The 27,604-nt window shown below is 34.2% G+C and overlaps 3 protein-coding genes across 3 annotated transcripts; 2 read left to right on the top strand and 1 right to left on the bottom strand.

Moving 5' to 3' along the window:
- Positions 1 to 1,708: 1,708 nt before the first annotated feature.
- On the top strand, positions 1,709 to 4,893 carry LOC130721077 (uncharacterized). Its single transcript, XM_057571808.1, has 7 exons — positions 1,709 to 1,871; positions 1,952 to 2,036; positions 2,585 to 2,668; positions 3,176 to 3,215; positions 3,730 to 3,798; positions 3,918 to 4,027; positions 4,609 to 4,893. The coding sequence occupies exons 1-7, from the start codon at positions 1,775 to 1,777 to the stop codon at positions 4,742 to 4,744; spliced, it is 621 nt and encodes a 206-aa protein (XP_057427791.1). The 5' UTR covers positions 1,709 to 1,774; the 3' UTR covers positions 4,745 to 4,893.
- Positions 4,894 to 12,707: 7,814 nt separating this feature from the next.
- Positions 12,708 to 15,988, bottom strand: LOC130718841 (protein SMAX1-LIKE 3-like). Its single transcript, XM_057569467.1, has 3 exons — positions 14,597 to 15,988; positions 14,263 to 14,488; positions 12,708 to 14,100 (listed from the first exon to the last, which is right to left on the bottom strand). Exons 1-3 carry the CDS (start codon positions 15,772 to 15,774, stop codon positions 12,982 to 12,984), a joined length of 2,523 nt encoding a protein of 840 aa, XP_057425450.1. The 5' UTR covers positions 15,775 to 15,988; the 3' UTR covers positions 12,708 to 12,981.
- A 3,239-nt stretch (positions 15,989 to 19,227) lies between these two features.
- Positions 19,228 to 22,371, top strand: LOC130718061 (SHUGOSHIN 1). The gene is made up of 12 exons (XM_057568513.1): positions 19,228 to 19,406; positions 19,830 to 20,017; positions 20,112 to 20,149; positions 20,261 to 20,369; positions 20,482 to 20,505; positions 20,615 to 20,683; positions 20,776 to 20,823; positions 20,920 to 21,010; positions 21,096 to 21,153; positions 21,268 to 21,440; positions 21,517 to 21,574; positions 21,689 to 22,371. Exons 1-12 carry the CDS (start codon positions 19,247 to 19,249, stop codon positions 21,978 to 21,980), a joined length of 1,308 nt encoding a protein of 435 aa, XP_057424496.1. The 5' UTR covers positions 19,228 to 19,246; the 3' UTR covers positions 21,981 to 22,371.
- Positions 22,372 to 27,604: the final 5,233 nt, after the last annotated feature.

Here is a 27,604-nt window from a genome sequence, read left to right as displayed (position 1 = left end):
CTTATCTGGTTACCAATAAAAAATCTCAACCATTAAATAAATAAACAATACATCCAACGGTTAGGACCAGATATCGTACCGGTGCACCACTTGCCTTGTGCTTCACGGTAGACTCCACCTAGAAAACAGTAGCTTGACAAGTTGAGGAGTTAGTTCGCCTTAGGGGTGAACATGGGCCGGGTAAATTCAATGAACCCGCCCAACCCAATCCGATCCAATAGAAAAAATGCGGGTTGGATCGGGCAATCAGGTTAGTCGGATGGATTTTACTACAACCCAACCAAGTTCGGATCGGATTTCGGATTCAGTTCAAATCCATCCAACCCAACCCAGAATTCATACATATAATAATAATTTTTATAATTTTACTCATACTTGGAGTGCTAGTGTCGGAGTGATGATTTTTTGAAACTTTGAGACTTAAGTATTTGTAGTTATTTGTCATATTTGAACTTAGAGTATTTGTTCGTAGTTATTTGTTACATGTTTATATATAGTTATTTGGCATGTTGAAGACATCTAAGTTCTAAGTGTCATGACATGACATTTAGTGTTGTTTTTCACTTTTTAGATACTATTTATATTAGATTGTTTCATGTCATTTGGTAATGAAGTTTTATGTTTTCAAGATATTTGGCTATATGTCATTTATGTGGTATTATTACTATAACTTTTTGTGTCTTTTTCATGCTATTTAGTATTATAACATATTTAGTACTTTTTATAACTTTTTCTGAATTTATAATAATTTTTGCAAGATTTTTTAATATTTCAGATATATTATTATTTTAATATAGTGACCCAATAAATCCATCCAACCCAATTCAAACTTCGTTGGGTTAGTTCGGATCGGGTCCGAAGAAGAAATTCGTGAAATCCAACCCAACCCAACCCAGCCAATTTTGATCGGTTCGGATTTTATTTTGACCAAAATCCATCAAACCCAACCCATGTATACCCCTAGTTCGCCTTACTAAAACAACCCTCAACATAAAAAGTAAAAGAAATATTTTTTCAACAAAAAAATAGGCTCGTCTTTGAATCCTAGGAAGACATTTATTGAGAATAACATGCAACCATACTTGAATGGTTGATAACATTCAATAAAAAAGCTCGTCAACTTATCTTGCCCTATCGGACGGGTTGGACGAGACAAGAATAGAATCATCTAATCAAACCCTCTTGGCCAGTTAAGTGAGTTGATCCGATGGGTCGAACCCATTTCCAATTCTGATATCTTCATGAGAAATGCTAGCAACACTCTCTTTTCAACACTCTTTCAAACACTCACTCTATAATTTGTTAAAATAATTCGTGTGGTCTCACTTAATTAGTGATCCCATTTCCAAAATAATGAGACCGACAGACATTTTAACATATCAAAGTTAGTGTTTGATAGAGTGTTTAAAAGAGCGTTGTTAGCGTTTCTCTATTTTCATTCAACAAAAAAAAAAAAAAAAAAAGTGTGGGGATTTCCAAAATGGTTGGTGGTGCATGAGAATGTGATACGTGTAAGTGTGAGATTGTATTGGAATACTCGTCAAAATGATTCACCGAGTACTCTCGCGTTGCCAGGGACTAGTAAACGACGAAGCTGACCGGTGCCGTTTTATTTGAATCGAACAGTAAGAGGAGGAGGCATGGCCACGTTGAGCTACATGGTGCCATGCACAAATAGTATAATAGAATATAAAATAATTAATTTAAATTTCTTCATTCATCTAAATTCTTTAGCAGTCGTTTCTATTTAAATTTATCCTTGTATAAATTAAAAATGAACCTCGTACATTGTCTTAGACAAACACCTCATCATCATCATCATCATCGCTTTCTCCAGTTTCCTGTTTGGTTCACGAGAAAGTTTGCAATGGGTACTCATCAATTTTATCTATTTTTCTTCTTCATTATTATTCACTTCATCGTGGCTAATGGTTTTTGTTTTGATTTGAAGCGACGGAAACCAGTTACAAAGAAGCCTACGATTCCGGTGCCAAAACGAGTTTTGCTGATCACATACTTCCTCACCTTCTTCGTCTGTCAGTACTCTATCCAACTCGAATCACTATAACATTAGAATCACACTCATCATACTAGTATAGACTTTTTTTTTTCTGAATTAATTATTATTTTCTCAATTATAATTGCTAAACTCAATCAGTGTATGTTTGGTTTCGTGTTGGTGCACCTTATTGAAGAAGTATCAAGGAGAGAAGTTAGAATTTGTCACATTGAGTTCAATGTGGTGTCACGTCGAGTTTAACGTGGAACAATGAGACGAAATGAGTTACTTATTTCTATAGTTGAGGACAAAACTAACCGACTCTAAATCTTTCATGACTGTTCAATCAGCTAGTATAATTTAATTATATTTTGATGAAGTAAGTTTGTGGAAAATAACGAGTGAATTGCTTGATAGTGTGCTCTGGTTTGGTTTATGCTAGGAAATTAAGACTTTGACATCATACATAAGATCATTGTGATTGTCTAGGTTGTGAGAATGATTTGTGTTGTGCTTAACATCTCCCATTTGAACCACTATTGTATTCTTATTGTTAGGACTTAGGACTTGAATATGGCATTTCAGGTATGGGTCTACTGCAACATCTCAAGATTTTGAAATCTATGCCCGGGATGCTTCCTTTGAAGATCCACTTATGAAGGCACATGGGTATGCATTTTTACTCTTATGAGGTGTTATACACTTGGATTTGGTTTATTGAACAACTGGAAGATACAAGATTGTTGTTTCTAGTGTTGCATTGGAAAGTGAATTAATGAGAAAAATTGGTTTCAAGCTGCTCTGCTTTATCTTATACTGTGATCACTAATCTATGTTCAAAGGTTTTTGTGGAATTTCAATCAGTAAAAGAATATGGTTTGTTTGTTGTCTATGCTTCCTGATGCTGAAACTCATGGAGTAAATGCAGTCAAATTTTACAACATTAGAAGAAAAAAACTTGCATAGTTTTTTTCACAGGTGAAGCTATGCTGCATGCAATCATAGTTGGTCATTGTCCTTGTTATGACATTATTTTTTCAATCTGACTTTACACTTTAAAACCCCCAAAAAACTTGCAGGTGGGGTTTTCCCCTGTATTTGATTGCCACATAAAACTTAAAATTGCTAAATACATGAAAGGATTGTTGTATTTAACTTAAAATATTGATACTGCAGGGTGAAGCAGATCAAATCAGCATTCTATTCTATTCCCAAGGTTTTCATTACTTCATGCACCTTTTTGTCTCTTGCTTCATTTTGCTTCAAACTTATTGGATTTTGCTCTGCATCTATATAGAGTCCTTCCCCAAGGAATAATAGGCTGAAAGTCTTGATATGTAAGCAGCTATAATAAAACTCAAGTGCTTGCAAGCATCAGAAGATTGAGATTCACCTCTCATGGTTATCTGTCAAAACATACACACACTTTTGTTAAGGATGTAAAACAGTTTCTTTATACTAGTGTTTAGGGTTTAGGACATGTGTCATGCTTGTGGATCATCAGGCATGTGATAATAGTAATCAAACAGTAAGAAGTATCTATTTTTCATTTAATTTAAATTAGAAGAATCTTTTAATAGTAGATATCTTTTTTAATGTTAGAAGATTAGTTATTTCTGTAATAACTCATTGAATGTTAGATAAAATTGTATTGTGTCTCTTCTCATTCTTCTTGTTTCTTCTGAATGTTAAGCTAATTTCTAACTACTTTTTGTTTCCATACATTGTAGATATTTAGTGAGTCAAAGATTGTGGAGTACAGTATTAAAGAAAATATGGTTTCACCAGGCAAAGGAGAGGTTAGTAAATCCGCTGTGACTTATTGTAGTATATGAAATTTCTATCTTTTGTTCTGTTCAGTACAAGTGCTTGCTTGATCTCTTACTGGAAGATCCAAATTCATGAATGTGCCTAACAGATAGAGATTGACAATAAGCAAAAGTACAAATTCTTGGGGAAGGATATAGATATGGTATCACTAATCAAGTTGTATGTTGAGGATGGTAAAGTTGTTCGCCATGAGGACTGGTATGTATTGATTTCTGTGACACTGTTTTTTGCATTCCTCTTTTTTGTTACTTCAAAGATTCAATTTCACCTCTTAGTATTCTATTTTACTCTCCATTTTGTACTGAAAGGAAACTATTTCGCAGTTTATTCTGTCCTAGCATCATATTTTTGCTACTGAAGAGTACATGACTGTGAATTGAACATTAATCTTGAACATCTATTCAATTAGTCATAGTAAAAATTATCCATACCACTTGGTGCATCTTCATGTGCATGAAGAGAGTATGCGTGCTTTCAGCATGAACTCAAGACTAGTACCACTAACTTTGGAAGACATTCTGAGATAGTAGTTGTTACAATTTTGCAAACCAACCTTGGACCTTAATGTGTAAACTTTTTATATCAAGTTGTTCTTCAACGACTCGCATTGACTAGAGATATGACTGAAATAAACCTTTATATTGAGTGGTGCAATCCGCACCTCTAAGCTAGTTTTTATGGTAAAGTTTTCGAATTCTAAGAGAAGTTAAACAAACATTTCTAACATGTATGCAATAACAATAATCCCATGTGACTGATTTTATGTTTACATGAAATAGGTGGGACAAAAAACCAATATCTAATAGAGAAACTGTGAAGCTGCCACTGCTTGGACGAGTTGCAGAAATGACTCGCAGAGGATCAATGCTGGCAACACACCTGTTTATGAGGTTTGGGAAGGACCCAAATGTGTGAATAGCTAGAATTAGATGAAGATATTTTTAGCTTTAGTATACACCGGCCTGTATATGAAACTTGATATTGGTACTTTTTGTATGGAACTTAATTAGTGGAACTCGTAGTTCCAAATCCCTTATATAATTCAAAGAAGCACAGTAATGACATACCCTGTTGTGTGTGCATGGTGTTCAAGTGTTCTGCTTTATGGAACTTCTGGTAGTTTGGTGTTCACTGCTCCATCAGTCCACTAGTCCACTGTTTGAAATCACTTGGGGAAGAGAAGAATAAGGATGGTAGTGAAAATGGATTGGGAAAAACATTATTTCAATCATCATATTGAATGGTAGTGAAAACTCACTGACAAATTTACTTTCATGTTATAGGGAATAATAAAATGTGGTAGAATGTTAGCATAAATGAATTGCACTACACTTTTATCATATTCACCCATTTTAATTAAGAGTATGCATAGATATATACATTTCGCTAGACACCCTTCCAATGTATGACTTAGCAATGGTTTTCTAGCCTCCGCAAAATTTAGTGGAGACTAAAAACCGCCGTTAAATTGTATGTTTGAAGGATGTCTTGTGAAATGTGTATGTCTACCAATCATTTTCGTTTATTTAATCCAGCAACTATAAAGTGATTTTGATCTGGTCAAACTAGCACAGTCTATGTTGACAAAAAACATTTTTTGCAACATCATCTAGAGGAAAACTTGACTTTGTTTAGAAAAACATTTTTTACTTATAATTTGTTCATTTGTTTTGGCTAAAATTTGTTCATTTTTTATGAACTGGGGGATTGGTCTACAACAGGCCCACAACCCAAAGTCGAAACCCCAAGGACCCAAATTTGAGATCAAGTCCAGACCCATTTTCTAACCCATCCAAATAGTTTTCTGACTAATTGTGCCTGTTTTATCTTTACTCTGTTCATGGGACTGCATGATCCCTTGGAAGTGTAAATTATGTTGCTTGATATGCTAATATTTTTTTGACCAAAAAAAAAAGATATGCTTAAATTTTCAGCTGGAAATCCATTGAATAAATAGAAAACAACTTTAACAAAAGAGGAGGGATCAAAGTGAAATTCTTCTTGTCTCTATTTTCCCAAAGCACCTAGGTTGCTTTTTAATCTTCACTTGGAAGCCCAAAATAAGGAAAAGAACCAAAAAATCTTTGCAAGCATTGCATCATTTCATGGTTAACTTTTTCCACCCATTCTCGTTAACTTCTATGGTAACCTCTCTTTTTGACTGGTCATCTCTTATGTTCTTAGCACTTTCAATCCTCCCACTAATAATTTTATGTGTCCATCTATGTTTGTCTCCATCCATTTGAAGGATCCAAGGCAAGATAATGCTCTGAATGTGTCTGGAATTGAGATGCCCAAAATTATAGACTGATTATTGGAGGCTCTAGATCCAAGAAAAAATCCCTTACTTTCATGCAAAAGAAATTCACTTGTAATAGAAAGAAGAGAGAACTCAAAAGAGATCATGGCCTTGATCTACATATAAAGGAAACATAGCCATTCAATCAAAGCTTTATTGTGTGTTTTTCTCTCTTTTCTTAAAGACTGCAAAAGCTAAGTGTGGAAACTTTGTCTCCATGCCAATCTCATATGCCACTATCTCAAAAGTTTCGGGTGTTATGAATGGGTTGTCTAGGGTGAACGAAGAAGTGCATTGTTATTCAAAGCAAATAAGAAGAAGAAAAGTTACATTGCCTTTAAAAAATCTATATGAACATTTTGAATGCTTTAGTGACCCCTAAAAAGAATACAATTAGTGGGGTTATGATGCCTTTCAAATTCTCTTTATCTTTACCTTTTTTCCGGTTGTAATGATTTATAGATCATGTTTGTAAGATTTTAAAGTAGCTAGCCAAAACGACTGGCGCAATATCTTGGCATTTAAAGAACCTTTTGGCCGTTGGGATGTGTAGTACAATGATCATAAGCTACAAATTAAGAACTTGCTAAATAGATAAAGAAATGAAGGCAAGTTAATTAAGTAATTATGATTGTAGTGTAGTTGAAGAAAATCACCAAGCGCGTAGATCAATTAATGTGAGGTTCTTTTAGCTTAAAAAAAGTCTTGGATTCGAGTATCTATGAATCCAACTACATTCAATACTTCGTAGAAAAAATATAAGTTATCGCTCATAATTATCTTACCCAACTTGACCAATATTGCCTCATTAGTAGAAGATACATCCCATGGTTTTAAGAAAAAAGTAAACATAATAAAGAGTTCAAATCATTGATATTGGATAACATTTAAGGGTTGTCTAAGATACACCACTTATTCGGGCGGTGTATCACTACATAGTTGTCAAATAGCTGCGAATTAGTTATAAACATAGTAAATTATAGCTATTTGGTAGCTAGTTTATTGTCCAAAATTTTACTATCATCTTTCCTAGTTATAAACCTAGCTATTTCACATGGCGACAAATCTTATGCCGACAAGTTACAAGTTGTGTACCTTAGACAACCCCTAAATCTTGAGGAGTGGCATCACAATGAATGTAGAAATGTGTCACGGTGGTTAGCTGTGATGAAACGTGAATGTTGTCGCTGAATGATATCCTGATTTTAACAACAAAAAAGAATGTATGAATGTGTCTAAAATGAAGATAAAGACAAGGGTTATTCTTGATCCTAACAAAACCCTCATTAGGTTTCATCTTCACATACATTAATTAATTAATCTTGATCCGTTACCTGGATATACTAATTAATAGCAACACTGCTAATCAAACGGCACATATATATAGGGTTTTGCTTCATGATAGACTCTATTGGCTCTAGCTAGAATGTTCTTGTCGATTTCTAAAATTTCATGAATCAGCAGCGGCAGCTGCCTATAGTGGACTGCTTCTTGATAAAATCATAAAAACAACATTAATTTGATACACATTGTTTTTGTTAAAAATTTCAAAATTTCATCACTTGCTTGATCCTATAAAGATTTAGCAAGTCTACAAAAGTCTCTTTCAGTTGTCGGCTTGTATCTAACTAATGGGGTTTAATTCAATCCCCTGTCCCTTTTCATGAAACCAATTAATGTTAATAAAAATCTGAAAGGGAAAAATCACGCACTTGCCTATTCTTTTAGAAAGATGTTTATTTATTGATTTGATATTTGATATCTTAAGGCAGATATGGACAAATTAAGCGTGTACGGAAATTATTTTTGCATGTTCAATTAAAAACTACTACTATAATCACAAGATTTGCTATATGCCTAAAGATTGAATGGGAACAGTGCTCGAGAACTATAGACTATATATGGTGACAATAGTCACCATCGCTGCACTTACATGTAAAATAATTCATGGTGAGATAGTGGATGACAAGATCTGTGTATAAATAATTCACATACCCTGAAGTGCCATTTTCATGATCAAAGCATATGCTGAATAAACTATATAGTAATATTCCCCCATAAACTCATGGTATTTACTTTAGTAAGGAACACTTTGAGTTTATCTCTTAGAACATGAAACTGAGATTGAGAAAGAGCTTTGGTCAGTACATATGCAACTTGTTCATTTGCTGGAATGTGAGAGACAATAATGGATTTGGTTAGTACTTAATTTTCTTTGAAAAAGAAAATATCATGCTCAAATATTTAGTTTGTGCATGAAGAACTAGATTGTGACCGAGAGTAACACACTAGAGATTACATAATCTCGTGGAGGGGAGGTAATCTCGTAACGTAATCTCGTAAGAGATTACCTTGTGTAAAAATAATACTTTTAAAACTATAATAATGATTAAGTCACACTAATAGTACTAACATTTATCCAAATTATTAAACAATGACAATTAAAATCATGCATAAAATTACCAAATATTCAAACCTAAGGTACATGAGTCATAACAAGTTAACAAAACATCAATACAAGTTAGGATAAACTTAAAACAAGAACAAATAAGTCATTAGTCATCCAAATTTAAAATCCTACAACACCGTCGAATTTAGAACAACTAGAATCATAATCTCCATCATCACCATCAAGTTCTTCCTCGGATGAGATAGACTTAGACCCTCCAACATTAGGATCAAGAACCAAATTCTCAATGTTGTCTTAAACTAATTCAATGATATCCACAATATCATCATGACCATCAATATCATTCCCCTCTACATCTACCTCTTTAGTTATCCATTCATCATCAGAATGGATTTCATCAAAAGGAGGAAGAAGCCGCATCGGAGGAGGAGGAAGTTGCGCTGTAGGTCGCGCGAGAGGTCGAGTGAAGGTTGCGCATGCAGAGATGAGAGAAGAAGTGGAAAGAACGATAGAGTTGAGTGGTAAGAACGACTGAGACGAGTGAAAACCCTAAAAATTTTGGGTTAAATGACTGAAATAGCCTTAAACAAAACATTTTTTGACATTTTTAACAAAACAAGCTAATCTTGTAATCTCGTGGTAATCTCGCGATATTACACGAGATTAAGAGATATCTCGATATATCAGCCGAGATTTGAAAAAACAATTATTACCCCTCGTTAGTCTCGTTTTTGATATGTAATATTGTAATCTCGTAAGAGATTAAGAGATATCTCTATCGATTGACAACAATATAATGACACTAACACTGCTTAAGTTTTCAAGTGAACCCGTAGGTGTATAGTAAAAACTAAAAAGCTAGCATTGGTATTTTATTCTGCAAATTATAATATGCTAATTCAGTAGCTTGAACTAAACCAATCCAATTTTGATTTGATCAGTTTGGTTCGGATTCACTCATTTTTTATCCCAAACTGAAAACCAATTGGGTTTAATCGGTTTAAATTATACTTTTGCCTCAAACCAAATTAATTCAATCCATGAACATCCTTAATATTAATAATTGAGAGTGGATCGGCTAAGATTTGAGACCTTAAAACAATGAAAAAAAAAGTGATACTATCCTTTTGAAAAGGATATGCCGTAGGTTTCTTGTAAGTTAGGGAAAGCACATAAGATTGGATTAATTCACCGAAAAAAAATTCGCTAAAGAAACGTCAATTTAATTTTTGTCCCTTTCTTTGCATATCTTTTAGAGCATGAAGCATCAATTTATGCATATCTTACCCTTTGATATAGCAACACTTGGGTCACTTTGGTTTGTTTTTAACTTTTCTTTTACTATCTACTTTCTTTTGAGGAAAAGAAAAAAAAAATAATAAAGAGAGTAATTTTTTTTTTTGAAAAGCAAATAAAGAGAGTAATTGATTCTTTATAATTTATGCTAATAATGTTTAAAAGAGAGTTAAAAAAAAAGTGGCATGCATGTTGCTACTTGCTAGTCCAGAACAACAGCTATCAACCAGCTTAAGAATTGAGCTGATTCCTCAAAATTCAAAAATTTGAGAACTTTTGGCATGAAGAAACTACAGTAACACATAAGTATGGATGAATGTACGTACCCAAAAAAAAAAGTATGCATGTAATTACGTGTGTGGAAGAAGAGTACTCGGTTGTTGCAAATAGAGATTTGAAAAACGGTAATTTAAAAACTAAAAACAAAAACAGAAAACAGTTTTTGTAAATATGTTCTAAATTATGACAAACTAATTTGTCCCCGAATGATAGATTAAGTGATAATAGTTATGAGAGATATAAATTGGAGTATGAAGGTTCAAGGATCAATTCCTGATAAATGCAATTTATCTTTTCAATGTATTAAAAAAATATTTAAAATTCAGAAAATTGATAAGATAATCAAACGTGATTCAAAATGATGTCTGTGATTTTTTTGGCCAAGTTGAAACAAAGTGGGCATATTTTGTTATATTATTGATATTCGAGAATAGAAAAACTTACCCCACAGTTCTGAGGTTAATCATGAATACGACAATCCAAGGAGTAAGAATTTTTTCTTTAAACTCACATAGCTAGCTAGTAGCTAGGGCACCGAAATATATATGGACATGGTGAGTTTCAAACATGGCATTGGAATATACGTTTGTGCTCATTTCAACTAGCATAGCATGAAGCTTCTTAATAATATTCATATACTTGATTCTATAATTTGCCTTTTAACTTATGATATAACGATTTTGAAATGAATATATAGCTTTTGACAACTTTTTTTTGTATATTTCTTTTGCAGTATGCTTACGGTATGAATAATTCTTCATGAGCTCTAATCAACTTTTTCTCGAGTCAATATTTCGTCAAATGAACTGTGTTTGAGTTTGAGCAGACTTGGAGACACATCAGTTTAATACTTGCGCTAATTAACTATAATTACGTGGTGTAAAACAATCTCTTATAGGCAAAAATATATAATATATATATATATATATATATATATATATTCTTTTCCCTAACGAAAGCATTTATTTTGCAGTTCGTTTTTTTTTTCAAAATATTTCAATTGGCACACGCAATAACTTAGACAAATCTCCAGCTTTTTGTGCAATTTTTGGTGGATTCCAAGAATTGTCAACAGCAGTTAGGGTATTATATATATATATATATATATATATATATATATATATATATATATATATATATATGAGTATGGATGACAATCAAACCTGAACACATCGGCTACTCCAACCCTAAATATAACTTTAACATGGGAAACTCGCTTTGATTGAGTTTAGGAAAAAAAATCAATAAATTTGAATAAGTGGTATGAGGGAAAGTTGGGCACACACCTTGATTTCATTGTGATGCAATAATTACATAATTTGAATTATAAATAGTTAGGTAATAATATCTAGCTCATATATTTTACAAAAAATATGATTTAATTCTTAAATTTTTTATTTTTAAAGATTTTTTATGTCTACTTTTATAAACTATTTGAAAATATTTTCATATGATTTAGTTATATATATTCGAACAAAACTAAATAAAAATATTAATTAAGGATAATGAACTTGGATTCCTTGTGGGTTTTTTCTGAACATGAATGAGTGAGGAGAGCTAACTCACCTCGTTGCTATACCTAAGGGTGGCAAATAGACCAAACCGCCTTGTCATCAACCCGCTAAAAATAGGTCAACTCGCCCCATCACACATTTAAAAAGTGAGTTGAATAATACACTTTATCCTGTTTTAGCGGCGGGCTAATGCACAAAAAATATGAATTGTGATTAAGGCCCAGTTTGGAAGAGCTTATTTGAGCTAATCTGACAGCATAAGCTCTTATGCCAGTGTTTGGGAGAGCTTATGCAAACAGCTTATGGTCTGCCATAAGCTATTTTCAGCTTATTTTCATAAGCTACTCAGGATAGCTTATGAAAAACAGCTTATGCTTATATACAGCTTATTTTTAATTTATTTCAATAAATTTTTAAAAATAGCTTATGAATAAGCGCTTATATCATAAGCGCTTATGATCATAAGCGCTTAATTAAGCTGTTTTTCCAAACGGGGCCTAATTACACTTAAAACATGTAAAATCAACATGACTGTTGGTAACTTATCGACAGACAAATTTGACTAATGATAGTATGCAAATGAGTGTCTAATGGGAGCACCGCACATACCTTCTTCAATTTTCACATGATTGATTGCAAAATAACTCTGGTTTTTAAACACCTCAAAAGTTGCAACATCATACATACATTACATTTTTTTCTCTATCTCTTTCTCTCTATCTTATAAAAAAAATTATCAATTTTTTTACGAGGAGGGGAGATTTTTTTATCCTTTACAAGGATCAATCTCTACACTTGCATGTCTCTCAGCTCTTACCACTTGAGCTATCGGTGATTATCGTATCATACATCTATCATTACCGATATCCTTATCTTCCCATTTTAATTTAGGTGCAGACCAAAAATTTTCCTCTGCAAAACTATCACATTAACACATGAGAGAAATAACTGGTATATATTCAGCCACCATTTTTTGCTGTACTCTTTCTGAGAAGATTGAATGTTATTATATCTGGAGCCAATGAAAGGATCACAATGGAAGATTAAGAAACCTTCTTTCTTGAATTCAAAGCCAGTAACTGAAGATAAAGAGGAACCAAATTACATTAAAGCACATTAATTAACATATATACAAAGTTATCATCCTATACCATTCCCTCCCAAGTTTGAAATTGCACATCAAGAACTATCTCTATCTAAACCTTTCTTTTCATTCATGTCTTTCTTTCCCCCCACAAAATGAAACTGAGAAACAATACAAGAAGTGAAAAACATAAAGAGAAGAAAAAAAGTAACACCCCAAATTTAACATAGAAGATTTGTCTTTTTCCCTTCCTATCACAATTCTTGTATGTTAAAAGTTAAAACTAATTTGCTTATCAACTAACTCTAGGATACCATTATCTCCACCTAAAGCAGCACCTCTACTACCATCTTCAATGGCTATATTCAAATCCAAACAGAGGCTGGGACATTCATCATCCATGGTCTCTTTCCCTTTGCTTTCACCAGATGGTGATGATGATTTTCTTGCAGGAGATGATCTTGACACTGAACTGAACCTTTCACAGCTGAAAATGACAATGGCATCTTTGAGAGGAACAGATTCACCACAAGGAAGTGTAATACTTCCACTCTCAATTGCTTTCTTGATACCCTTTTGAGAAAAGTAATCAACTTGATCCAAATCTTCCATGAAGAACACCCTGTGGGGGTTCTCATTTGCTGCTTCCCCAAATCTCTGCAGGTAAGTGCTTCCCAACTCATCTCTTGGCCTTTTCCTTTTGGATTTCTCATCACTGGAATCATCATCTCCTTGGAAACAGAAACTGCTCAAAGCAATAGTCACAAAGTTGTTACAAGAGCCAAAAACAACTTTTGCTAGCTCCCTTGAGATATTCTCTTTGGCCTGAGAATCCACACCCTGAAAGACCATCCAAGTTTCTTGCTTCGCTCTTTTATTCATTCCTGATCTACAATGAAGGACAGTGCTTGCAATCTCTGCAATAATTTCCTTGTGCTGAGGAACCTTCTTCTCCAAGGCATCACAGAGAATCTTGTGATTCTCAGCATTGAATTCCTTGAACATTTCAGTGCTGTCTAAACCTTCCACTGCTTCACTTGAAGAAGCTGAGTTGGGACTAGAATTGGGGTTTGACAAAAGATCTGGTTTAGGGACATTTCTGTCTGGCATGAACATTATGAAGTTACTTTCATAACAATCATCACCAGCTTCTTCAGTGTATAACTCGCATTCTTTAAGTGTTTTTTCTGGTTCAGAAATGATTGGCCAGTTTAGGTGGTTCTGATGCAAGTTAGGCTTTCCTTCAGGTGAGGAAACAGAAGTGGGAGATGAAGGACAAGATGAGATAAACAAAAATGGTTTCTCAAGAATGGAAGGGTGTTGTTTGTGTACTGAATTGCATATTGAGTTCCATTTCTTGCACAGATCCTTAAGCCTTGCTGCATTTTCCTGTTTCAAAAAGGAAAAATATCAGAAATGTTTCAAAAGAAAATATTGCCACAATTGTTCTATAATTGATTCTAAAGCAAAATTAATTCTGGGAAGAAGTTTCTGTGATTGGTGTCAGAATTGATCCAAACATGTTATTAGTGTGACTACTATGATGCATACCTGATCTTCCATTATGTGAGTTCTCTCTTCCTTGCAATTTTGGAGCCATGTTGGCAAGCTAGCACTGCACATTTTCTTGCTTCCACTGTTAGTGATGCTCTGAGCTTCTTTTTCAAAATTTATGGAGCAATCCCTGCAGCAAGTTAGATTCTTCCTTGCTCCTACTCTATCTTCAAAAGGCATGTCCTTGAAAATTACTTTGCATCTCTCCTGAGCTTGAAAACCACTAAAACAAAATGAAATAACAAGGAGGTTACAAGACAGAATTCAATAAGACAAGGAAAGAGAGGAAAAAGCAGCCAAAATATGTAAAGAATAAATAATAATGAATTACCTGTCAAAATTCAAACTTAGGCTCAGGCTTCCAACAGGAATAGTGAAGGGATGAAGCTCCCAAATAGTTTCAAGGGAAGGGTGACAATTTATACACTTCATGTATGTTTTCAAATTTGCAATCCCCATAAGCCAAACTCTACTACTCTCCCCACTCCCACTGACCAATTTTTTAACCTCCATCACCATATGCTCCACAGAACAGTAGTAGTTTGTCTTTTGCTCACAAAAAAATGACCAGAACTCAAACAACCATTTCAGATCACCCAAATAAAGAATAACCCCTCTTACCACATAGCTCTTAACAAGGCTTCTAACCTCATAAAGCTTCTTTTCAACTTCCTCCTTGCTAATGTTCCTGAAACACATAAGAGGAAGACTCACAAATTGCACATACCTCAAGTCTCCAGGAACATTCCCTGCCTCAAACCTCTCCATCACTCCCTTAACTACTCCCTCAACATTATCCAAACTCTCCCCCACAATAACCATGTTTCTTTTCCTCTTCACCAACTCACTCAACACACTTGTCACATCATCATTATTAATAAATGAACCCCCAACTTGACCAAAAGGTCTAGATGGAGAGAATGAGATATCACCACTGCCAAGAACTTGAGGCTTGGTGTTTTCTTTGATAGGAGCTTTTTGAGAACAAACTTCCACTGGAAGAGCTTGTTCTTCAACCCAACTTTTAATAAGGGTGCTGGAAAAACCAGCTTCTCTCATCACTCTACTAACACTTGGATCATCAAGGATTGAGATTATGAGCTGCTCCACCTCAATCTTCAAAGCCAGAACATGTTGTTGCTGCTGATTCTCAATGGATCCGCGCCTTTGGTGAGCCTGAGCACGTTTGAAAGCTGCAACCAAAGCATTGGAGAGTGAAGGAGTTGAATATTGAGGCCCCAAGAGAGGGCTTGGAGATGAAGCTGGCAAACGGTTTAAGGCAACATTGAAGCAAAGCTCAAGAGCCTTGCATTGAAGAGGGTGAGAGTGGCACTGGAGACAAGCCTTCCGGAGAAGGCCTGTGGAAGTTGCAAGCATGGCACTTGCAACATGAAGAGGAGTCACTTGTGCATGACCCCTTCTCATGGCAAGGTTAAGAGCTTGTTTAACAACAGTTGCAGCTTCTGGTGTGAGAGCCTGAAGCTGTATACTGCAAATTCCTCCCCTCATCTTCTCAGATAGCTATTTCCTCAAACAGTCACAAGTCAAAGAGATATGGTACAAACTACAAAGGTTGAGCAAGACTTAATGATGGAGTTTTGGATGACTAAGGTTCACTTGGTTTGAAAGATAGTAGAAAAAAACAAAGAGTAGTAGTACTAGCTTAGGAAGATACAGATATCTATGGTGGTTAATTTATAGTACCATATATATTGTGTGGGTTTTGTGCCTTTCTTGTCAGGGAGGGAAGTTTTGTCTTTTTATATGAAAGTGGATTGCTTGATATGCAACTTTATCTCTTTTCTTGTACATGTAAAGGCATGTGGATTATCAAAAGCTTCTTCTGCTCAATGTTGTGGGAACTATAAAATATATGGCAAAGTAACATGCTTTTGAAGATCATTAATGATACTTAGACATATAAATAGATGCAACAAGAACTTCATGTTTTTTTCTCTATCTCTTTTTTTTATCGCATTTATCTTATATCATTCTCTTCTCATTATTTTTTGCTACGAGCGTCGTCTGTTAGATATATGCATTATGCGAATAACTGCATATTATTTTACTTTGAACATTACGAATGGAATAATGGCTTTTGTTAAGAATAAGCTCAACTCAAAAACTTGATGATGGAAAGAGAAAGAGAGAGGGAAAAACAAAGAAAAAAGAAAGTGAGGAAAAGAGAAAGCGGATAAAAGGAAGGGTATTGAGCAAACAAGGAGGACCTGAGGAAAAAGAGATAGAGGACTGTCTGTCTGTTTGAATAGACAGAGAACAAGAGTGGTGGTGGGGGGCTTTAGCTTTTATCGAGATGAGCAGAGAATAATGGTTTGAATGATTGATGGAATAATGAATGGATCACAAACTCCAAATGAAACAGATTGCATGAAAACCATTGTTGTTGTTTTTGTTCTTAAAATATGTCATTTTGTGTCTCTTCTAATTCATTCTAAAAAGTTGGCTTTCTTCAACATTTTAATGGGTTTACATCATGGTTTTCTGTTGCCTGACACAATTTAGAGAACTAAGATGACATAATAAAAGAAGAATGATACATGGAATTTGTTTGGAGATAAGAACATTAAAGGAAAGATAAAAAAAAAATTGCGATATGAAAAATGTTCCACATACACCTTATTAATTTGAGTGCAGATAGTCAGATACTGATGTTCAAAATAAAAAACATAATAAATATGATATATTGTGAAAAAAATGATAAAGTATAAGTGGGGTGTCACTAAAAATGGAATTGTTATAATACACTACACTTGAAGACTCTCCTTTAACATTTCATTTGATCAACATTTTTCCTCTATCAATCTTTTTCAAATCTACTTAGATTTAGACTTTAGAGGGTAACTTTGGGACGAATTACATCAATGTATATTAAAAGTTATAAATTTCAATTGAAATATGTTTATGACTAATCACTTGAATATGTTTATGTTTATCTACTCATTAGTCCCATCCTGCAGGAGGTTTTCTTGCATGTTGATGCTGAGAACTTTATCAAGCTCAATAAGTTCAACGTTTTCCACTAGGTTAATTTTATTATTTTCTAAACCTAGCTCATTCTTAATTTCTGTATTGTGGGACCTTACATCTACTTTATATCCTAAACTAGCATAACGAGAGATTTGAATTACAAGGGTGGTTAATTAGTGGGTCAACCGGCCCGGCATTCAACCCAACTTAAGTGGCCTGAGTTGACCCGATAACCAAAGTGGGTTGGAGACCCAACTCGTTTCGATTTAATCCATCGATAAATAAAATATTACATAAAAAATGCTTCTTGTATTTATCCTTCTTGTACAGGGTTGGGGTACCCCAGTACCCCTTATATATTACATCTTTACTTATAAAAAAACACAAAAAATGCTAGCCTGTAATGGTGAGTTGACTCATCAAACCTTGTTCAAAAATAATAAAAAGAAAAAAAAGAACACCTTGAAAAGTTTATTTTGAATTATATTGTTATCAAAATTTTGAAATTTTTTACAAGTAGCCAAAATGTATTGACCCCCTTGCTGTTGGCTCACCGACATGGTGGGTTGGATGGGGCATGTTGGTGAATCGAATCACCTGATCTGCCCTACTTGACGAGTTAAGGGTGACCCGACAAGTCAAACTCACTTTCTCATATCTATTGAATCATGCACTTAAAAATTTATAACTCCTGGTTCTATCTTTTATTTTTTGTCAAACTAGTTCTGTCATTTGAGTATTTTAACGACAGTACCTGCATGGACTGGATTAACTTACAGGCCCATTTTAGTATTAACTTACTGTAAGGCTTTGGGCCTTACTTCTTTGATTTATGAATCAGAGTTACGTTGACCAAACCAAAAAACCCACAATCCAATATGTTTTTGGGGTACAGACAATCCAATATATTTGAATCAAGTAACATCGGGCTGGTTATCGAGAAAACCTTACATAGGGGTTGGCTTTGATCAAAGACTTGTGTGTTGAAACTAATTGATTCCTCTTTAACTCTATCCAAGCTAAGTCACCATGTCATGATTCCATTGATCTAAGCTTTTATGAATCACACCAACGAAGTTATGATGAGATATGCTTCAGCATGGTACAATCTTTCATATAAAAAAAAAAGTCTATTATTATATTAAGTAATTTACTTAAAAATCTCATATCCATAATAATTTTTTTTTAGTATTCTCAGCAATACATAATTATGTTCAAAATAAATTAAAGGCCAACAAAAGAATTTATTTGAACCCAATAACTTATTCAATTAACGGTGACACGACATCAAATGGATACGCATGTGCAGCAGCGAGAACCTCACTGAAATCATCCCTAGCAACCATACCCAACCACGAAGGACATTTCTAGGTTTAAAATATCTACAAGCAATTTGTCTCGAAGCAAACGGAGCAGAAGCACAAATCAGAGGTCAATGAAAGAGTCCACTTGAATCCAATAACTTCTCCAATTAAAGGTTACATGACATCAAATGGATAAGCAGTCGCTGCAGTGAGAACCTCGTCAAAATCGTCCCTAGAAATCGTACCCATCCCAACCACCTTTACAAATGAGGTACAAGCATCAAAATTACTTCGACATCTCCAATAGCAGGTCGAGCCCAAATCACAACAAGTTCATCCTGCAACCCATAACACGCACCATATCAGCTTGTAGATACAACATTTTCTTTTTATTTGAAGTTTGAACCACATGTATTCTCCATCAAAAGCAACTTTGATCAAGTCAAGTAGGACCATTATAAGCAAAAAAGTTCTCCCTACTATATTTAACACAACTGCGTTCACAGTGATTCGAACTTGATCAAGACCCCTACTTAAACTACTAGAACAACCTGTCTCAGTTGATATATACATTTGATGGTGAATCACTGAACCCATTACAATTCAAATAATATTGATTGAAAATAATAATAATAAAAATAATTAATGGAAAAAAAAAAGGGGGGTGAGGGTTCAAAAAGAGGTTTGGAATGAGGTTCGGAAAGCCGTTTGGTGCTACTATTATTAATCTTCAAGATCCCATTTTTGAGTTTCCCTCCCTTCAAACTCACAGCGACAGAGACGACGAAATGGACGGTGGCGCCGGCATCTTCCTCGACTCCGATACGGCGCGCGTCGGCGCTGTTGGAGGTAACACTACACTGCTTTCCCTCTCTCCTATCCTCTTTCTCGTTTCGCTATTTTCCTCTGCAATTTTGCTACCAACTCTTCAATTTCTAGCTATGCACTCTTATTAGGGTTTTCGAATTCCCCTCTTGTTCACAAATTTCACTGCATTTCCGATCATTTCTACGCATTTACCACATTCCCTCTTGCTCTCACAACGAATTGTTACCCCGATTAGGGTTTTACTTGCTCATGTAGTGGATTTTAGTTCAATTCAGTGCTTGCTTGTGAAAAGTTAATCAATTCATATCTTAATTTGTGAGTATAATAGGTTTAGATTCATCTGCTAGCTTAGGCTTCATAGTCGATACGAAATTCGATATGCAAATTTTTTGTTGGTGGGGGAGTGTGGTGGTTTGATGAAATGGGTTGTTGTTGTTGTTGCAGTTGCAGGTCAAAAAGCAAAGAGAGGGAAAATGGTGAAGGGGGATTCTGTTTCTGTGGGAACTGCTCAGAAGAAAAAGCTGGCTGACATTACCAACCGGGACCAACAACAGCGACCCATTACTCAACAAGCAAACCAACAAGCTGCAACAATTGCTGCACCTGGCATCACTTCTGACCAGCTTCTCAATGTATGTAATTCTTGAATTGTTATATCTCTGGGCTTCTTATGGTTCTTGTCTGTATGTTTGCATCACTGATGGACATTTTGAATTTGTTTCCCAGGAAAATGCAATGTTGATGAAGGTCCTAGCTAACAGAAAGTAATTTCTTTATGTAAATTTGGTCTACTGTTCTATCTACGATTTGCTTTCAATGTGATTATGGTGGTAATGCTTTTCGTTTACTGGGGTTTTCTCAACATGTATGGACAGTGCGGTAATAGAATCATGTAAGGCAGAGCTACAGAAGTCTCAAACCAATTATCTGAGACTGCGGAAGGAAAATTCAGAACTTGCGCTGACAAACACTCATATAATGGCGGTAATGACCAAATGTCTTATCCATCAATTTTTCCACTCTTTCTGAGAATTCAAAGTTTTAAAACCTACGATTGCTGATTCTTGAATTGCTTAAATCTATGGATGCAATGCAGGAGCTTAATTCAAGTAAACAGAGGGTGAGTCTTGAAAGCTGTTGGTCTGTGGTCCATATGAAAACACCTGCTGTTCTCTTTTTCTTTTTTCTTTTATGCTATATTGAGTGATATTGAATTCGCTGCCTTCCAGCTAAGGGAACTTCAGCATGAACTAGGAATGAAGAATGGTATGCTCAGAGCTATGAAATTAGAATTGACGGTCAGTTTAACTCATCTCCTAGATGATGGATTGCACATGAGGAATTGAAAGGCTCAATTTTGTTTTTGACTGTTACATTTTTCTTTTCCTAGGCAAAAGAGCACACAGAAAAATCGAATCGGGAAATTGAAGCAAACGAGGTCCTTCATAAATCTTCTTTTATTTTCTTCTGTTGTTTGGTCTTTATTCCAGCTCTCTGGCACTTCATAATTTTGTCCTTTACTTAACTACTTTAGGTCAAAGCATCTCACAGTAAGGAGTTAGATCAAACACTTCAAGAAGATGCCAGGGAGAAAACAAAAAGGAAGAGGGTGTCCAGATCTCAATGTAAGTAGTGTATTGGGCCAACTCTATGTGGTTATATGTACCGAATTAATGTTGGTATCCTTTAAAGAAGTCTTCTCTCATGCAGCATCTGCACCTGCTGTCATTAAACAAGTAAAATCCATAGAAAAGGTTGAAAACAAGAGGTATGAGTTCCCTTGCTAATTGCTATACTTGACTTACGTCTGAAATTTTAAGTTGGACCCTGGGCTACTTAGGAACTAGGTAATTTATTTTGTCTCTTTTGCATATGCAAACAGGTATTCTTTGAGAAGGCAATCGGCAGGGTTGCAAGCTGAAAAATCACAACCAACAGAAGACTCTGAGGTAGCTCAAGTCAAATATGATGTCGCGCATTTACAAGAAAATTTGGAAAACGAAAATGGACCAACATCATCTGAAGTTCATGAAGAAGCCAAAGAAGATGCCGAATGTAATTGTAAAGAATTCATCTTCTTTTGTTATTTTCTCATGTTATCAGTACTTTATGCATATTGTTTGCATTGCAGCTTCAGGACCAGCTAACACCGAACAAGTTCATGCCAAAAAGAATATTGAAAATAAGAGGTATGGCTTGTATATACTTCCACTTTCTGACTGGATTTGAATGTCTGCTATTAGAGTTTTTGTTTAATTGAGAGAATTAGAAGCCTCTTAACATGTCTTGAGAATTATTGACAGGCAAAGTTTGAGAAGGCAATCTTCCATGTTCAAGCCTGAGAATCTAGAACCAACTGAAGACTTCTTTGAGGTAGATGATGCGAAATTTCCAGTCTTATGTGCTACTGATATGTCAGAACAAAGTCATCCAACAACATCAAGTGTAACTTCTGGTCAAGAAAACAATACCTGTGTGTATGATCCTCGGGAAATTCGAAGATCATCTGTTGGGCGGCCTTCGCGTAGATCAGCTGTGAAGGTTGTGTCCTATAAGGAAATTCCTGTTAACGTGAAGATGCGCAGACCTAATTAGGTTGACTTTAAATCCGGTACTCACTGAATTATCAATAATACTTCAGAAAAGAATGGAGTGGAAGCTTGAAAACATGATATGTCCTACATCCTGATGCTATGGTGCATGCCCTGATATAGGGACTGCATAGTTGAAATTTGATGCACGTTCTACTGTAATAGCCTTTAGATGAGATAGTATTGATCCACTGAAGTGGTGCCCTGCTTCCTCTTCCTCACATTGTAAATTCGAGTAACGGTGGTAGCTAGTTGGTTGTTCTCTGTTTTTTCAAATTGAAAAGGAGTTACAACCAACAAAAGCAAGTATGTGGTTATTTTGGAAACTTCATTTTGCTTGAACTTGATTATTCTAAAATTGACTTTTTTTTATCTAAAAAGTGATTTTAGTGAAAGATATTATGGAAGTATTGAATCTGGTGATCTGCTTTTATAAAAAAATATTGATTAAAAATGTAATGTTCATATTGTCAAAGCTTACAAACCAGTAACTTGGTTGTTTTTTTGTTAAAAGCAAACGAACTTATCCAAAATATGACAAGAAGGAGCAAGTTTGTGCTGAATGAAATGATTTCGGATCTTATCATATTCCATTCTCAATCAAATGGATTTCATATTAAATGATACGAGGATCAAGTTGGATAAATGAAATTATATTTTTTTTTCTACCTTTTTTTAATTTCGCATCACAATTGATGCTTCCGCTGAATATCAGTCGATGTACTGTTGTTTGGACAGTACTTATGCTAAGCTATTTATTTATATTTTTTCCACCTTATGCATGCATATTTTTCTCACATGCGTTATGATAATTCATCATGAAAACTTTAGAATAATTTTGGGTTTATGTGTGCAGGACACTATCTAAGTTATTTAAGAGTGCAACTTAGTTGCAGACTGCTTAGCAAATGTTTATTTGAGGTTGCCATTGAGTAAGCACTCCCTTTGTTCCCTGTTTGGACGTGTCATAGGCTCTTTAGAGCATCCACAATAGGATGTTTATCTGGACTGCCTAAAATATCACATTACATTTAAGCTACTTACAAACAACTCTACTAGTTTTTACTTTTTACTCCAATGATAGTATTTTATCCCACAATGGACACCATATATTTATGTTTTAATTTGTAATTAATTCAATTCAAATTAATAGTGTGGATTGAGTGAAAAATGTTATTTTAATCATAATGTATGGTTGTTTGCAGAAGCAAACAATCTTATTTTCAAGCTCTTTGAAGTGTCACATAAAATTGCTTTAATGGTAAAAGAATAAGGTTTGGTTTCTTAGTGATAAAAATAAGTTACTAGCGTTAAAGATGCTCTTAGACTATTATCAAAAAAAAAAAATGATCTTAGACTAAATGTTAGTGACGATCCATCCTCAAAGCCTGTAGTAACCACTATTTAGCCTCTCTATATTCACTTCAAAAAGTTAGACACTAAAACAGAGTAACTAAAAACATATTTTAAACTTAATTTAAAAAAAATAATATTTTAAACTTATTTATATTTTTTTTCCCTCCATTCATCCACTATTATATTTTGTTTTTGGTCAAATCCATAACTATATTTGATTGGCGTCTTGTTAGTTAATTGTGTGGGCCTGCCATCTATTGCTTCATCACATGCAAAGAGATCTAAAAAGTCGAAAACCGCGTCAAAGCACTAATGATCATAAGTAATTAACATTAATTTTCAAATATAATAAAATAGTTTAACCATTTGTCATTTTCAAAAGCGTGTCGATAAAATATTAAAATTTGGTTCCTTCAGTTTTGTATGAAAATTATTTTAATTAAATTTGCAACTATGCTAGAAATTTTCAAAATTGTGCAAGAAAAAGCTATTTGTATAATTTTATGCAGCATGTTCCCGTTTATTGAAGTATATGATAGAATTAAAACTCAATAAAATATCAATCAAATGATAAGTTGTGTAAACATAAAATGATTCGTAAATAAAGAATGAAAAATACTTAATAATGAAATGAGATTTGAAGATTATATTGGAGGGTAAAATGCATTAAAGTATGAGTTTAATGGATATGCACTGACAGTGTAAAATAGTTTTACACAGTCATCCAATCAAAGCATGCCACATAGGAGAGATAATTATATTTGACTTTAATTTTAATTAAAAGAATAAGATATTTTCTGATTTGGCGGAATTCAATTGGATGTCTGTGTAAAACTATTTTACACTGTCAGTGCATATCCATTAAACTCTTAAAGTATTAACCCGCTTGAATAATTTGTATTGATTGTGTACCCTTCATTTCTCATCAAGTAAGAATTACTTCTTGGAGAAAATAAGCCTCGTAGACACATTAGGTAATTAATTAATCTTTTAATATTATTATAGGAGTAGTAAACATTCTTTAAGAATCTTATCGGATGCAAAGTTAAAGATAATGTTTGCTAATTATTGCATTTTTCCATGCATGCTGTGCGCCACCATCACTTTTCTCTACTTCAAGATTAGCATAACTGCATAAGTCAATAAGCACTCAAATTACTACAAGAAACCAATGCAGATTTCTTTTTAGGCAGATTTTTCCCCTAAGCAAATCTTAGGAATGTACAGTTTTTAATTATATGTGTAGAATTTTATCACAAATGGCAGAAATTGTGGCTTTTGAATAAAAATTATGAACTGGTTCCCATAAAGTTGCCGTAAATATTTAATTAATTTTATAACTGGCAGAAAATACCATTCATATTATTAAATGTAAAAGGGTTTCCTTTTTCTCAAAAAGTACACAAAAACTTGTCAGTTTATGTAACATTCTTCATCCTACTACTTTGATGCACGGACATTGGGAAACCAGTGTGAAGAGGGTACAAGGACCCACACGGTTGCAATGAGATCAATTCATGGCAGTATTTTTCTTACCAAAACAGTGAGTTAGGTGCAGCCTAAGCCGTTATTCTTTTAACCCTTTTGATATAAAAGGATTGAGCTTCATTAAGCAAAAGAGCAAGCAGAAATGACCCACCATTATCTCAATTGCCCCCATTTTGGTTTTTGGTAAAAAGTACACATATATATTTCTTCACATCTAACTAATGAGGTGAATTGAAAAAACTTCCACTGAAAGAGTAGAGCATGTTTAGATATGAATTGATGGAACTCAAAAACCACATTTTGCTCTTGCCAATGTAATAAGCTAATAGAACCAAAGAGATGAATTGAGTGAATGTGTTCTTACTTTTTTTCAACTTAATTCCACTTAAATAATGTTCTCAATTCGAACATAATTGTCTTCTGTGAAGGATAAAAAGAATTGTTCACGACTTCTTTCTTTAACTAACTATGTAATGTAGTTAGATCATGCAAATGCTACTATATAATCTCTGCACACTGTGCTCCTCTTAAACCTTGTCAAAAATTATGTTGGTAGTTTATAATGGTAAGTAATTTGCGCTTATCATATATAAAGTTGGGATGGTTAATCAATTTCTCATGTGATCCTAATATCATTTTCAGGTAGCAAAATGAGATTGTGTAATGATATTTACATCACTTTGCTTCCAATCAACATATGAGATGAGTAAAGGTAAACTCTAAAATTGGCTAGAGATTTGGGTTAAAATTAAAAGTTGAAGTGTCATTTTCATTTGACAAGAAGAGCACACACGACATTACATTATAACCATTTGAGTGAGAACAGGAAATTATGGAGGGCTGAGAGCTGAAGAGGGAAAAGGTACAACAATACATGCTTTAGAGTATGGTATGGTATATGGCGTGACAATATTTAATAAAGCCATAACAAAATCCTCTTTATAGTCAAAAAGAAAAACCAAAGCACATACACACAAAAGGAAAAGGAATTAAGATCTTATTCCTTTAATCATTCCACAGCCTAGACTTTTTTATTATTCTTATTTTAGTCTTGACCAAATAGATCTTCCAAACAGAAGAGTAAAGGTTAAGAGATTAATGAAGGCATCCCTTGCAGCTAGGCTCTCTGCTACATGTCAACATTTTCTTATTAAGCTGACCATTTGCATTGATACCATTTGTTTCCCATATTGCCAAACCTATATCAAGATCACACATTTCTCCTTTATGATAAGTGAAAAGATTACTAAGTGTGTGTTTGAAAAACAATTGAGTGCAATGTGAATGTATTTTCATTCAATATGTTTAAGAAATGAACCTAAGAGAAATCAAGTTCAGAACTGAAGAGACAATTTAAAGTCCTTTTGTATATAAGTGAACCCTAGCCTATTGCGTAACCGCCCAATCCTAAAAAATGGAGGGCCAAAATGATGAAATAAACATGTCATTTATATCTTATTACATTGCCTAAGGTCGTCCTTGTGATTTCATATGGATCACACAAAGCAATACATCCTTGTGACTTGCTCTTGAGACTAGAGATACATTTTCGGTGCCCACGGCCTCGTCTGTGTTGTTCTCATTCATGTAATCCGCTTAATAATTTGCAAGCAAATGAATTCACAAAACATTAAAACCATTTGCCAAATTCATTATTCTATAATTCAATTTTTAGAATACAACAACATATATAAAACCAAGTGAGCTGAGAATCCCATGGCTGAGTTCTTCGAGTTTTGGGATGAGATATAAATTTTTAGGTTTTGATATAATCATGAGGGTGAAGGACTAAATTTAATGGAAGAAATTTTGAAGGGACCGAAATAGATCTGAAAAATAATTTAAAAGACTAAAACCTTTGCGTTTTTTTTTTCAAGTACCATTTTAGATTTATTTGTACAAGTTAGGGACCAAAAACATATTTAATCCTAAATAAATTAATAAATAAAATATAAAAAATTCAATCAATTTATCTTAAATGTGATTGGTCCACCTAGATAATGGGTTATTTAACCCAAATTTCACCATGAGTCATTTAGCAATCCCAAACACGAAGCCCAAACTAGAGAAGAGCCCAAGTTTCCAGGCCTATATGTTTGCTACTAAGTTACGCTTGGTATTAACTCATGTCTCTTGATCTAGTTCATCATCCATAAAGAGTTTCGTTCACTTTTTTACCTCAAAATGAGTGTTAATATTCATTTGCACCGGTGACAGCAGATATCCAAAGATAGTCTAAGTGAGTGTCGGCAAACCAAATAGATTTTCACGTTGGGAGAGAAATGAAGCTACTTTAATAGTAGCTTTTGGGGGGGGGGGGGGGAGAGAGATTGTGAGAGGTTTAATTGGTGATCCAAACACGCCATGAGAAGCAAATGCAGGATAAGGATTCTAGCAAGTAGTAAATGCAGAGTAAGCACCGCACATTTTCTTAAAACAAATTATTCATAGCATTTAGACTGTTGACTAACAATTTTGTATTCACCTAGGTAGTTAATTAAAACGCCCCAACTCTTTCCTACAAATGGAACTACTACTAGTTACTTTTCAATTTTCATTGACATACATGCTCAAATTTACTTTGAGTTTCACATGTACACACGTGCCATCCGCCGCTACCTAAAAAGGCTTAATATGAAGAGGATTAGGTTCCAAGTTGGACTCTTGAAATGAAACCACATTCCCTCTTCATACCCTCCACCGAATTTTTAGTCCTTGTAGACATGCATAGTGCCTATTTGTATATATAAAAGCTACATGCACTTACCATTTGGCCTTTGTGCT

This window comes from Lotus japonicus, chromosome 5 (genome assembly GCF_012489685.1).
Source record: "Lotus japonicus ecotype B-129 chromosome 5, LjGifu_v1.2".
Taxonomy (NCBI): Eukaryota; Viridiplantae; Streptophyta; class Magnoliopsida; order Fabales; family Fabaceae; genus Lotus; species Lotus japonicus.
The sequence above is the reverse complement of the archived record's forward strand: the minus strand, read 5'-3'. Positions and strand labels throughout refer to the sequence as shown.